Source organism: Leptodactylus fuscus, chromosome 3 (assembly GCF_031893055.1).
Source record: "Leptodactylus fuscus isolate aLepFus1 chromosome 3, aLepFus1.hap2, whole genome shotgun sequence".
In the NCBI taxonomy this organism is placed as follows: Eukaryota; Metazoa; Chordata; class Amphibia; order Anura; family Leptodactylidae; genus Leptodactylus; species Leptodactylus fuscus.
Window position 1 is genome coordinate 83,161,838 of NC_134267.1, and position 13,964 is coordinate 83,175,801.

Genomic DNA, 13,964 nt, shown 5'->3' on the forward strand with positions numbered 1-13,964 from the left:
TTTGCGGCTGTATGTCTGGGTCATAGTGAAGAGGTGCAAAATATGGACCAATTCCTAAACCTGTCTGTGTTTACGACTCTGTCCATCCAATTCAATGTATGGGTCAGTGAAAAGCACAGATGACATATGGATACCGATTGTGTTGTTTGTGCCATTTTTACTGACCCATACACTGCACATGGTCCTAACACTTCATGAAGATTTTTCAGTGGCATCTCCACTTGAACGTATTTGTTTTTTGCTGTCCTGTATATTAACCTTTTATGACATTTTGTAGCCATTTTATCATTATTGCACTAAACTATAATTATGACTATAACTAATGAACAAATGTACAGAGAAAACATTATTTATTTATTATTGTCCTTATGAACAGAATGACACTATTATAGACATAATTTGATTCACAGAAAAAAAAACCAAGAAAAAAAAAACGTCAACCATAGTTTTGTTGGACAATTACAATAGTCTTTACACATTCATATTTTTACAATACACAGCGTTCTTGGGCCTAAGCAAACTGCAAATGACATGTTGATCTCATGTATATTACAGCTACTTACAATTTCGTAATAGCGAATGGAGAAAAATAAGTTATTTAAATATGGGTTTTCATATACAGAAAGTGCAACATAGTTAGTTGTTAAAGTTCTTTTTATCTTCCAAAGGATATATGCTGAGTTACTATACAAATCATGTGTGACCTTGTTAAAGGCAGTATGTAATATGTCATATACAATGCCACTGGAGAAAGTGCCGCATTCCCTTTAATAGTAATCTTAGAAAGAAAATGCCCACTAGAAGGGATGGTTGTGTTTGTTCCACTACAGATGGAGTAACGCAGGCGTAATACACTGTACAGTAGCAAGTGCTAAATACTTAGTGCACACAGTCTTACAGCAGGATGTATACAATTCACCACAATTCCTTCAGTATTTCATTAAAAAATCTTCTTCAGTGATTATGTATCTGAATTAGGCCAAATGTCAATGAGCAGATGGGAGTTGTAGTTCAGCAGTTTGACAGTCACTTTAAGGTTGAGGCCCCATGTTGCGGAAATGCAGCTTTTTTTGTTGCAGATTTTGTTGCGGTTTTTTTGAGCCAAAGCCAGGAGTGGATTGAGCAGAAGATAGAAGTATAAGAACTTTATGTATATCTCTCATTACTCTTGTAGCCACTGGCTTTGGCTCAAAAAACGGCAACAAAAAAGTTGTATTTCCGCAACGTGGGGCCTAACACAGACTCTGTAGTTCATATGGTGGTTGGTACAATATTAGAAGAGTCTTATAGTCTCTTCACAAGCAACATTGTCAATCTACATACAATAGAGTTACGTATATAAGGAATTATAGATTTCTCTCCTTGCTACAAAGGTCTGTGTTCCATAAAGTGCCTCTAAAACCGCCGACACGCATTGAAATAGTTGGATAGCTGTTCTTGGTAGTCGTGTTATACAGAAAGATAGTCCACAGCACTCTAATATTACACAGTTAATTGGTGTTAGACTTCTGTATTAATACTTAAAATATGCTGAAAATGCTATATTATTTATACAATTATACATTTGGAATAAAATAAATCTCTGTAAATAGCTCACAACTGAAATGTACTGTACAGTAAAGAATATAGCTTTATTTCTAAAATAATTCATGGATATTAAGAGTTTAGCAACATTTTGCATATACTGTACAGATGATCTTCAGTGACAGAATGCGGAAAAGTTGTAGGTGATAGGGCAAGAATAGGTGATGGAGACAAGAATAAGAAAGGCTTGTGAACAGAAATGTGGCGGAAATTCCAGAAATTCAGTAGTAAACAGAAATAGAATAGTGGAAGGAATCGTTGTCTGCTGCCTTTATGCTGAATAAACTAGTAATATTAGTAAAAGAAAGCAAAGAGGACAAAAGCTAATATATACTATATACAAGTACTGTAACCGGCTCCAATACCATTGTATACCAATGCAAATCCCTAGAGTCTGACCGTTATTCTCCACCCTACATGGAATATTTAGAAGAACTGCTGCAAATGACAAATTGTCCATATCAAGCAGTAGGATGTGCTTATATTCAGAATGGCATTGCCCTAGTGATAAGATTGGACAGGTTCCTCGACCTGTTTCCTTTGCACCAAAAGTTTTCATAAATCAAGGAAGGAAGAAGTGTAAGGTTCTCCAGATGAATGTAAACTTTCAATAATACTGCAGATAAGGACATAAATAGATGGACATAACCCAAAATGTTATCTGTAATATTTCTATTGATCACTATTAGAGATGAGCGAACACTGTTCGGATCAGCCGATCCGAACAGCACGCTCCCATAGAAATGAATGGAAGCACCTGTGACGCCAGCCAGCCGACGGCAAAGTCAGCGTCACAGGTGCTTCCATTCATTTCTATGGGAGCATGCTGTTCGGATCGGCTGATCCGAACAGTGTTCGCTCATCTCTAATCACTATGATTAGTCCCTAAAGTTGATATATGTTGACCATAAAGCATAAGGCTCTGTGCACACGTTTAGACTATTCCAATGTGTAATCTGCTAACCTAACCTTTACTATTATAAAAATAAACCTAACTGATCCATTAGAAGTCAGCAGGATCCGTTTAATAAAAAATCACCCATAAATGTCAGGATTTTGTTCATAATGGAAGTCATGATACTAGTGTCATTTATGGGAAGAAAAAAAGAGGGAATAAAACACAAAAACCTAAATACCTTGTAAGTGTCATTAGATATCCTTATGGGATGAGTGTGACCTAACCCAAGGTGCAGCTGGACTGGTCTTCTAATGGTCTTGCATAAGGATGTCAAGTTAAACTTTACTAGATCTGTAGACTATTGGTCACTTATTTGTACATTCAAAACTTCTCATCCTTATTTGGTCAGTTTCCTTAAAGGGGATGTCTTCTGTAATTTCCCCATTATGGCATATACACATCATGACGAGTGGTTGTCTCTTGGTCAGGACTTTGACCCAGTAAACTTATTTATTCTTCATAAATCTGTGCAGGTGAAGGGAACACATTTTGCAATATATTTCACTAAGTGCCTGCGTCTTTAACTAGTATCCTTTTTTCTTATTGGAATGATTTTGGTCCATTCTCTGTGCACAAGCAGTGTCAGTTTACAATGGATTCTACGTAGAGGGGAAGAAGAGAGACAGAAATATGAGGCCGTCTACATAATTACATGAATCATTTCTATCAGGACTGGATAGTAATTCACGATAGCCCAGCTGTTGTGAAAGAGAACGGTCTCTTTACGGTGCAGATGTCTCTCTGCTTTGAGAACCTCTCCTGTTCCTCCCCTCTCTATAGACTTCTACTGTACAGGTTTGGTCAGTGGAAGAAGAAGGCAAATAAGTATAAAAAAAAAAAAAAAAAAAGGCAATAATAAAGCCCATGACAAAGTTTGTTATTTTAACCTGCACTATGGATTTATGAGAAAAGTAAGGTTATGTTTGGCGAAGTACCAAACAGTCAAAGGACAATGGAAACGGGCTGCATACTGTTACAACTGCGACATCACTGACTCTGAGACAGTTTTCTTTCCTTCCTAGACTTCCCCATTTTCTAGTAATTGTTGTTAGTTCTGCTGCCAAGTACTACTGAACTGTCAAATGGGTGGTCTCAACATGAGAGGGGATTGCTGAGATGAAGACCACCCATTTGTCAGCTAACTAGTATCGTCCACTGAAGCTAACAATACCATGTGCTATGGACCGGGAGCAGCTAGGAGAAAAAGGAATGTTCTGGAATCAGTAAAGCAGCGGCTGTAAAGTAATGCTGCCAGATTCACGTGTTTGAAGATATGGCAAGTTGTCTTGAAAAACAGGTCACTTTTCTTATTGCAGAGCTCATATACCTTGGCATCATAAGCTTCTGCTGATCAGGAATGGTGTAGCAAAGATCCTCACTTTTTAGAATACAGATATGACCTTCTTTGTGTCCCTTCCCTTGTCTGTGCACTAGACTCTACTGTTCATAGATGCAGCTTTGTGCAAACTGGAACTATATATTTAATGCACACAGTGCATGCGATAGTCTGTGTCCCTTTAACAAGCAATTCTAATGTAAAAGTTGCAATGTGGAATTATAAATGAAGTAGCTGCATGAAAACGTAAGTAAACTGGCACCTCATGCCTTATGAAACATTAATAAAGTGCATTTAAAAACCTTTCAAAATGCATTCAATTTAATGTATTCCAATCCTAAATTCGCTTCCAGGTCAAAAAAAGTTTAGGTCAGACAAATGTTTTAAAATAATGAATAGAGTGATACTCACCCCCTTTTTTTTAACTCTTTGTTCCAGCAGTGGACCACTGGTGGTGTCCTCTGGCAACTGGAAGACTATCACAATTGCCTGCCCTTAACCTTTTTTTGTTTTAGGCCCCAAAAATTCCAATGATGTCCATGTGCAAAATCATGAATAATGCAAATAGTTGGAATGTCACTTGTCAATAATCATAAGAAGCCAGTAGAAATACTTCATGGGTGGTCCATCAAGATTCACTTGTATATATTTTGTTGGTATAAAGTAGTGCTAATCTGCAAATGCCTGCTATATAGCGTAACTCTAGGGCATTGTTATACCTGGGCCCTGATGGGGTATGACAACACTAGTTTTATAAATGCTACATGGTAGGTAGAGGCTCCCTTACAAATACAGCATTGAAGCCTAGGAGCATGATCAAACGTCTCTGCTATAACCGAAAGGATGGACAATTATGGACTAAACATCATCCCTTTAGCACAATGATATGTTTTCAGGCAACAGATGCTCAACGTTTCCCCTTCCCTTTATCCAACTATGGAAAGGGATAATTGTCAATTTGTGTGATTTTGTTTGTTTTGGGTGTTGGATTGTGTACAACCTCCTCCAAGGAAAATATATTATTGTTTATGTGTCGTAAGTAGATTTCCACTCAAATCATAATATAGCCGTATAACTTCTGACCTACAATGATATGATTATTGTTAAGTTTTGGCTGGGAATCACCATGGAATATTCCATTTAAGAAACAGAAATGAAAAGCAATTGGTAAGGATATTCCGCAACAATTACATGGACAATGACTATGAAGAATTGACACAAAATTACTTGAAAATGTATTTAAGGCAAAATAAATGTGATATTGTAGTCAGCCACGGAAAATGACTAATTCCCACTACTAGGGGGAAAGCAGGAGTATATTAGTTCATGTAAATGTTCAACATTTATCCATTGGAATACTTTGGCCTACTGTAGGTAATGTTTTTGTGTCTGATGCCATGGAAATAATTGTAAATGCCATCACACAGCACCTTTCTTTATCCAAAGTGTTGAGGGTCCGGTAGTCCCACACAATAATGCACGTATGAGTTACCCCAAATCATGTTCATTTGCTTTGAAGGTCCCCATGTACGAGTTGTCCTTTACAAGCCAGGCCAGTAAACCCATTCTTTGGAACCTCCATTTCTCTGCTCACTTTGCACAGGTTGCAAGGTATATCAGGTCTCCATCTAGGTCCACAGCTTAAACCGCCTCTTGTGATACAGATTTTATAAGTCTTGCTGCCCCAAGAAGTTTATTTATATGCCTCTCCTCCTTGATTCCAGCTCCTTGTAAGTGAGTCTGTGAGAGGGCAGGCACTTTACTTAATGTGGTGAAGCCAACATCCATCAGAAGCTGAGTATACATAGGGAGACCAATGGAAATAAGCCAGTCGGAAACTGAGGAGATATGTCCGGGAGAAATAGGCTTTCTGCAAATCTCTGTGAGTCCACCGCTTGGTATCTGAAAGAAGAATAGAAACTTAAATGCCACATATCCAGGCTGCTTCTTCTATAATAATAACTTCATGACAATTCTAATGAGAAGGACAAATGATTCCTTTACATATGTCACACAAGGTGTACATATACAACTAACTGTAGAACATGTGATTGGTAAAGCTATTCCACAAAGTCCTGGCCCATACAATTCTGCCATTCCCTTGGCCATCTATCCTAGACTTCCTACTTGCAACTGCAATACCCTGATGAAGGTTACTTATGCATCCAAAACGTTGCTTTGAATATCTGGCTGGTAATACTATTAGTAAATTCATAGGTGCTTCACATCTCATTGCAGTGCCAAGTGTTGTGTGTGTGTGTGTATATCTATATGGGGTGGACCCTACTTGCTGCTCCCAGATACCAGTGGAGTGACATGTATCTTCTAGCAACTTTACCAAAAGTGGTCACCACAACTAATTCAACAGAATACCAATATTTCAGTAGATAAAACAAGCCTAATATCCAAACTTTGGTAAACACTCTAGCTACTGGTTCACCATTAAATGACCAATGTTACCAAGTGTTCAAGTGAAGGCCATGATCATTGCTAATACCTTTTATGTACTCTTGAAGAGTCCATCTGTTTAACCATAGTTCTTCATATCTTACCAGAGCTAACAAAGTACTATTTCCTTTGCTAAGGATTTGGCCTTACGCTTTCAGAAGATTTTCATTATTACATTACATTATTTTTAATTATATTTATTTATAATTACATTATTATTATTATTATTATTATTATTATTATTATTATTATTATTCTGCCCCAAATCTGAGTGATAGAAACCTGATCCCACAGAATTATGGAAGTATTGGAGGTTATATTCAGAGGCAGCAGATGTGCAAACCCAATGACATACATCATCTGGTGGCTGCAGTGTAGGTATTTTGGTGTTTTGTTTATCCGTTCTGCTATTCCATAGATATATGCCCTTTTAGTGTGTAACAAATTCGGGTATACTAGCCAAGTGGGCAGTAACATTGTGGGTTTCTCTGGGAGTGGGGTCTCTGTGTGCTAATCTGCATCATTGCTGAAATGGCTTATATCTTTGGAATGGCTGAACAAAACACCAACATTCTGAGGGTGACAGCTCCTATCAGATGATACATGTTACTGGGCTTTTTAATCAGAAACATCTATGATGAAACATCAGTTGTATAGACTGCATATAAAACTTTGCATCTAATCTGCTGCATGTGAATTCACTCTTCCTGCACTCAAGAAATTGGGGTGGCGAACAAAGACGCATTTATTTACAGATTCTAAAAGAAACAAAAACCTAATTCTGATAGTGAAATTAAAGAATTATACCGCCATGCGATGCTGTTTTCTCAGATGTCTGACGCGGATCTCATCCATGCAGGCTGCTACATCTTTTACCAGGTGACCTAACTCCTCAGCATATCTTTCGATTAGGGCTTCAGGGATACCACAGCGGCCATGCTGCCACAGGGAGAAAAAAAAGGAGAATAAACAATTTATACTTAGGACATTTGTTTTTTTCAATAGCCCATCTATAACAAGAATGCTAAGTTTGTGCGCTTAAAACTGGTGTTTTGTCCTACAGGGTTGAATGTCGGCAGCGGTGGAAGAGTTCTGGTCTCCCATGTTTCCCACCACATAGCTAATATACAAGGCCCTGAGATCCTGGCCTGTATATTAGTAATACGGCTTAACCAATATTGTTCCCTAGATAACCCCTTGAGCCTTAGACCCCATGTAACGAGCTGCCACCAATAAGTGCTGTGAACACAAACTGATTTTCACAGAAAGTCAGCAGAGGTTTCCATAGATATGACTGACACTGCTGCGATTTACAAAAACTGCGGAAATTTTTCTGCAATGTGTAGATGGGATTAGCCGCGCGTTGTGAGGTCCCAGCCTTAAAGAGGCTTCCAGGATTAGAAAAACATGTCTACTTTATTTAATAACAATGCCACACCTATCCAGAGGATATACAGTATATGGCGTTGCAGTTAATGTATTGCATCAAAGAGTATTGCATGCATTTCAATAGAGATACACTGCCATACCTGACAAGACCCATGAACCTGTTAAGAAAAGAAAGCAGCCATGTTTTTCTAGTCTTTAAAGGAACATACTACTGTGGCCTATGGGCCCAGTAACCCTCTACCTTTCTGCAGGGTGTAGAACTTCAAACCTATCATTTCATAGGATAGTAGATGGGTTTAGCTGTCCAAAAAATCGCTCCAAGTATGTCAGATGGAAAGTACGATTTGTATTGCAAGCTTAATACAATATTTTTGTGTCTGTCAAAAATAACACACAGGAATGGATCCATTTTTTTTAAAGATTAATCTCTGTATACATGGATGGCCATCCATTTGCGTTCTTTTTTTGCATCCAATAATCTGATAAATGAATGTAAAGCATGATCTGAAACTGAATTGAGTCTTAGACCCCATGCACACGACCAAGTATGCCTCCAATGTGGGACTGAGTTTGCATTGGATGTACTTGGATGCACTAGGATGCACTTACCTCTATGGGAGTTTCGGATCCTACATGCTATCCTACGTGCTATCCTACATTGTGTCATGAAAACAGAATGGATCGGAAGCCCCCACAGAGGTGAATGCACCCGGATGTCACTCTGACTGCTTATTACTGCCGCAGTTCTGGCATTTCTGTTTGGGGACATCACTGCTGCACCAGTTACAGCCTCAGCATTGACCTCTATACAAACAGCACATAGCAAACTGGCCTAAGCAGTGATATGCCACCGCTGAGGCCTGAGATTGACTGCATCGGAGACCTAAACTAAGACATCACTGCAGAAAGAACTGTCAATGCTGTAAATGGAGGAGTTGGAAGAGAGGAGTCCATTTTTAAAAAAAAATTATTGCCACTATTTGCAGGATATAGGGGTGGGTTAAAAATTAAAAGGTCAACTTTAAGTTGTCCATAAAATCATGTCAAGCCTGACTTCTCTTAATAGAAATAAATATGTATATACACCCACCAATTTCCAGATTGAGGGAGGGTTCACACAGTGTAACGTGCTGTGGCACGTCTACGCCGCAGGACCCTTTGCGGGCCGTACATGCTCCCATTGATTTCAATGGGAGCGGGGATCGTATGCGCCGCGCTAGTTTGCGGCCACAAAATCACGGCTGCAAACTAGCACGGCGCATACGATCCCCGCTCCCATTGAAATCAATGGGAGCGTGTACGGCCCGCAAAGGGTCCCGTGGCGTAGACATCACGCGGCACGTTACACTGTGTGAACCCTCCCTAAGACATTTACCTGCTAATGGTAAGACCAGCAAAAATTTGTACCCCTTATGATAAACTAACAAAGTTGACATTTTTGTTATGCACCTTTTTTTTTTTTTTTAACTACAATATTACTACTTGTACTAGTGTCAAATACTTAACCATGGAAGATATCATTGGTATATCAATAAAATATCACATTAGAGGGTCACTGATGGGTCTATGGTAAAAAAAAAAAAAAAAGAATTTGCAGCAAATAGTGTTACTAAAATAATATCTACAAGGGTTTGCACTTCTATTATTCTAGCTTGGTCAGAAAGCACCGGAAATTTTCATTTCAAGTGCGAGGCGTAGGAAACTATTTGTAATGCCGTGTGTTACTTGTGCTGTCTTATTTTATGTCAAATAATCATTTCCAAAAAATAACATAGTTAAGCACGTACAGAAGGCTGGACCCTTGACAACTTGGCATCCCGCTCCTCCTGTGTGCTCCGAAATACTCAACAAACTCACTTCTCATCAAATTAATAAACACGTTAATGAACTTTGATTTAATCAGAACTGGGCATTATCAGTTTAATGGAGCTGCAATACCAGACATACAGACTGCCCCTGGTTAAAGAGGAGATCAGTGGAGGCCAAGTAGTCAGAGCTGTCACATATTAAGGGAATATCCTAAAGACGTGACATCAATCACAATTCCTATGAATCCTCAGGAGCTGTCATGGTCAACTCTGTGCCTTAGGAAGGTGTGGAAAACACTAAAAAAAATAGAAGTGTTAATAGTTTATTTCTGGCAAATAACAAAATGCAAAGTGAATTAACAAGAGAGAAATCTAAATATAATCTATATTTGGCTTGACCATCGTTTGCCTTCTAAACAGCATCAGTTCTTCTAGACAGAATTGCACAGTTTTGGAAGCAAAAGATGTTGTTCTGCTTGTTCTTGGAGAACTAACCACAGATAGTCTGTGAATGTAGGCCTCCTCAAAGCCCTCAGCATCTTCATGTAACCCCAAACTCAATCATGCTGAGATCATAGCTATGAGAGGCCAAACCATCGCTTCCAGGACTGCTGGAGACTGACATGGCCTGGATGTAACTGAATGCAATCTCTATTGGGTATTCACTTGGCATTTTGTTAAAGAGAACCTTTCATGTCCTCGGGCACTTTTGGTTTTATATACCTCTAGAAAACCAACAGTGCACTGAATGCAGCGCACTGTCGGTTTTCCTGTTATGTGCCCTGGTGGAAAAGCTATCGGTGCCGATTCTGGTAGCTCTTCACCCTCAGAGAGGTGTTCCTGACAGTGTAGCTGGGAACGCCCCTCCTGACAGTCTGTCCATAGCTCTATACTGTGAGGCGGCTTTCCTTACCACCCAGCCATGACATTGAGCAGTAAGAAATGTCCCCCTCCCCCAACAGTATTCGTCCATAGACTAGTATGGGGGGGGGGGGGGTTCCTCACCTCTCAGCGTGAGGAACAGTATTGATGTGAATAAAGCACTTGGGGTGCGGTGTAAATTTTATTATCTGCCGAAGCAGCTTTCCCTCCCTTCTGCCCTCTTCTATAGACTTCTATAGGCACATGTGATGTGATATTTCAGTGAGCTGGCAGTCATTCTTGGGAGAGTGAATGTCAGTTTAGGAAGTTGAGGGGAGAAGGAAAAGTGCCTGGTAAGTGAATAGAAAGAGGAATCCCATTGTGGAATGTAATTTTTTTTTTAATCTTCCATGGTGTCTCAGGAGACCACAGATGTTACAAAAAAAGATGCAAGTCCAAATATGTGTGAAGGAATCTGACTGCACACTGATGTGCTATTGTAATCCAAGAAAATAGACCAAGATGGCGCATTTGCTAGGTTTTTTCATAAGGAGGGATATGCCTGATAAAAAGTGATGTGCATATGGCCCCATTCATTTTAATGAGCCCATCTGAAATCTTAGCCCAGTCTGTCAGACTCAAATTGCTCCATTAGATTTGCGGGGGTCCGACATCTGGGACTCCACAGATCACCGGTACCCGGTCAGCATGGCTCTTGGTAATCTAATACCCACAGATCTGATACCCTAAAGGATAGGCCATCAATGTTGTAAACCAGATAACCCCTTTAATACTCTTGTTCATGAAAATATTCCTATTACATGTCCTTAACCATCCCATTTATTTACCTTATCTGAATACGGTTCTTCTGTAAGGTCAATTTCCTCAGCCAACAACTTGTTTTCTATCAATACCTCCTGATCCATCCCTCGCACACACGCCATTTTTCTTGCAGCTACGGGGCCTAGTTTCACAGCATGCTGGGGAACATTCACTGACTCTGTGGAACTTGGCAGCCAAGGAGGTCGCGGAGAGGTTGGTGTATTGCACTCTGGTTTGGGAATGATAGAACAGGCATTTGGACTCAACTGTCCAGATCTTGTAATAGGAAGAGAAGATTCTTCTGCATTGGATGAAGTGGCACATAGCGGAGGGTGAAACAGTCCATTTGCAAACCGTTCTCTACATTTTTTAGCAGGTACTGGAGGGGGTTGTGAAGGGTTTTTTGCTGGTACCCTGGTTTCTGCAGAAGATACAGGAGTCTTGTCCAGAGTTATTTGTGAAAAGTAAATGGAACTTGGAGCTATATGGTCTTTTTTATTACTTTGCAAACTAGATGTCCTTGTGCTTTGAGCAGGATCAGTAGTGTGCTCTGAATCCACATTACAAGATATTCTGTCGGGTATATCTCCAGTTTCCTCCTCAATGAAACCCTCATGTGATTCTTTTCCTTCAACTGGTGAATAGACACTTAATGTCTTAACACCCTGGACACCATTTCCTTCTTGTGGAAGATTGTCCATTGAATGAGATCTTGGCCAAATCTTGAGAGACTTGCTTCCATCCAGCTCACTACTTGTACAAACTGCAACGGGCAAACTTCTCCGATTCTTCTTTGACCCTGTAACTCCAGTTGGTTTTACACATGTAGCATAGATATGGTCTTGTCCAACCTTTTCACTGTCTCCATATTTGGCATCTCTGCTCAAGTTCAGATTTATGCCTGGGTAGTCTATGAGCTGATGAGAGGAAGACTCTGGGGGGATTGGTGAAGTCACTTGACTTTTACCTGGAGATAAAACAGATTACAGAGCATAGTATTAGCAATTTATTTCAAAACAATATTATGACCTGTAACATTTACACTTTTTGGAGCTTTTTATACCTGAGTTTTCATCAACAGTTGAAAGGTCTGCAGGCTCTTGCTGGGCAAACTATTCTATGGCTGTCTCATTTTATTTAGTGGTATTGTATTTGATTTTCTATTACTAATAACCCCTATTTGGTTAAACCACATACTGCATTTATCTTTGAGGTGGAGACTTGTACAATGCCCTGTAAGAAGTAATTGTAAAATCGCAGACAACTTAGCTATGAAAATTTTGAGCCTCTTAGGTTCTGCCCTCCTCTGTCTTTAGAAACCAACAAATATTTGTTGAATTTTTGGGGGCTCACCTGAAGTGCCTCTAGTGGGGCTCTTGGGAGTATTTTATACTGTGTGGGACCATTGTGGGGAGCATATTATACTGTGTGAAGGCCACTGTGGAGCATACAATACTGTTTGGGGTACTTCAGTATTCGCATCACACGACATCTGTTTTATAGCAGCTGTGTACTATTATAACTGGCTGTAATAACATCACATGATGATTATAAAACAGATGCTGTGCAATATAAATAGTGATGGAGTGACGACTCTCGTAAAAGCACTACAATACCTTCAAACATTTGATCATTATTTTCATTGAACGCTACTTTTGACTATAACCAACTCTGTAATTGGGATTGAAAATCATCAATGATCCCAGGCAGTTATGGCAACAGATAAAGCGCCTCTCTGGTGTAAGACTGGATGCATATGCTGTTATTGTAATATTTTATGCTGTGAATTATTTTGATGAAATATTTTATTTCTTAATAACACTTTTTTTTTTTTTTTTTTTTTTACAAAGAAAATGCATAAAAAAATATGTGTTGATTTATACTCTGTTGTTAGGTCTGATCTTTAACAGAACATTGACCTTAGTACGACAACAGAAATAAATCTTAGCTAAGAACCCTGAGGAATTATGGAAACCTGCAAGGACGCCAGTCTGCGTCTGAGTAACCCTTTCCCCCATCTGCTGCACTGCAGACAGATAACATGCAAAGATGGAAAAAGAATCTGGCAAGGAGCCATAAAGTAGTTTTAGCTAGCCAAAAAGTGGCAGCTACAGTAAGCTCGGCATCGGAGGGTTCTATGGTAATGCAGAAATTGGAAACCTGGCCCTATGGACAACATACAGTGGTAGAAGGATCTATAGAACAATTCTGTGGAATGTATGGGATTTGTAAGAAGTTTTACTACAAATTATGTAAACTGAATAAAGAATTATCATTGCTCCTATATCTAGATGAAGTCACTTTTCCAGTCTTTCCCTTTCGTTGACCCAGAATCAGTATGTTATAGTAGAGAGTCCTTCTGAGCGACACTAGTCTCAGTAAGTACTGAAGGTCTCCATCCTGCATTATTAAGAGGTCTTGTCACAAAAACATATGCAGACTTTACAGTGCCAAGATGTGATGTAGAAACAACCTCTCCTGGTGGTCAGAATGACTAATCTTCTCACCAGCCAAGGGATAGCTGGGGCTGCTCCAAACACAACAAGCAGCACCTGTCGTCCACCATTAACATGCTGCTCTGATATATTAACCAGCTGGACTTAGGTTGGTCAAAGTAAAAATGAATACATTTGCAATCCTGGCTGTTATTGAAGGACAGGCAGGGTTTATGAATTGTGTCTGCATTAAGTGTTAATAAAAGGTTGAAGAAATCCCGTCCCTTTATATAATATCATAGATCTAATATTCAGAAACTGCT

The 13,964-nt window shown here is 39.4% G+C and overlaps 1 protein-coding gene across 1 annotated transcript in view; it reads right to left on the bottom strand.

The window, feature by feature from the left end:
- Positions 1-333: 333 nt before the first annotated feature.
- SASH1 (SAM and SH3 domain containing 1) overlaps positions 334-13,964 on the bottom strand; it is a 643,930-nt gene continuing 630,299 nt past the window's right edge. Inside the window, exons 18-21 of the mRNA XM_075267869.1 lie at positions 11,233-12,173; positions 7,134-7,265; positions 2,458-5,780; positions 334-2,256 (exon numbers count right to left, since the gene is read on the bottom strand). Coding sequence (XP_075123970.1) covers positions 5,520-5,780; positions 7,134-7,265; positions 11,233-12,173 — 1,334 coding nt within the window. The 3' untranslated portion in view covers positions 334-2,256; positions 2,458-5,519. The remainder of the gene's footprint in view (positions 2,257-2,457; positions 5,781-7,133; positions 7,266-11,232; positions 12,174-13,964) is intronic.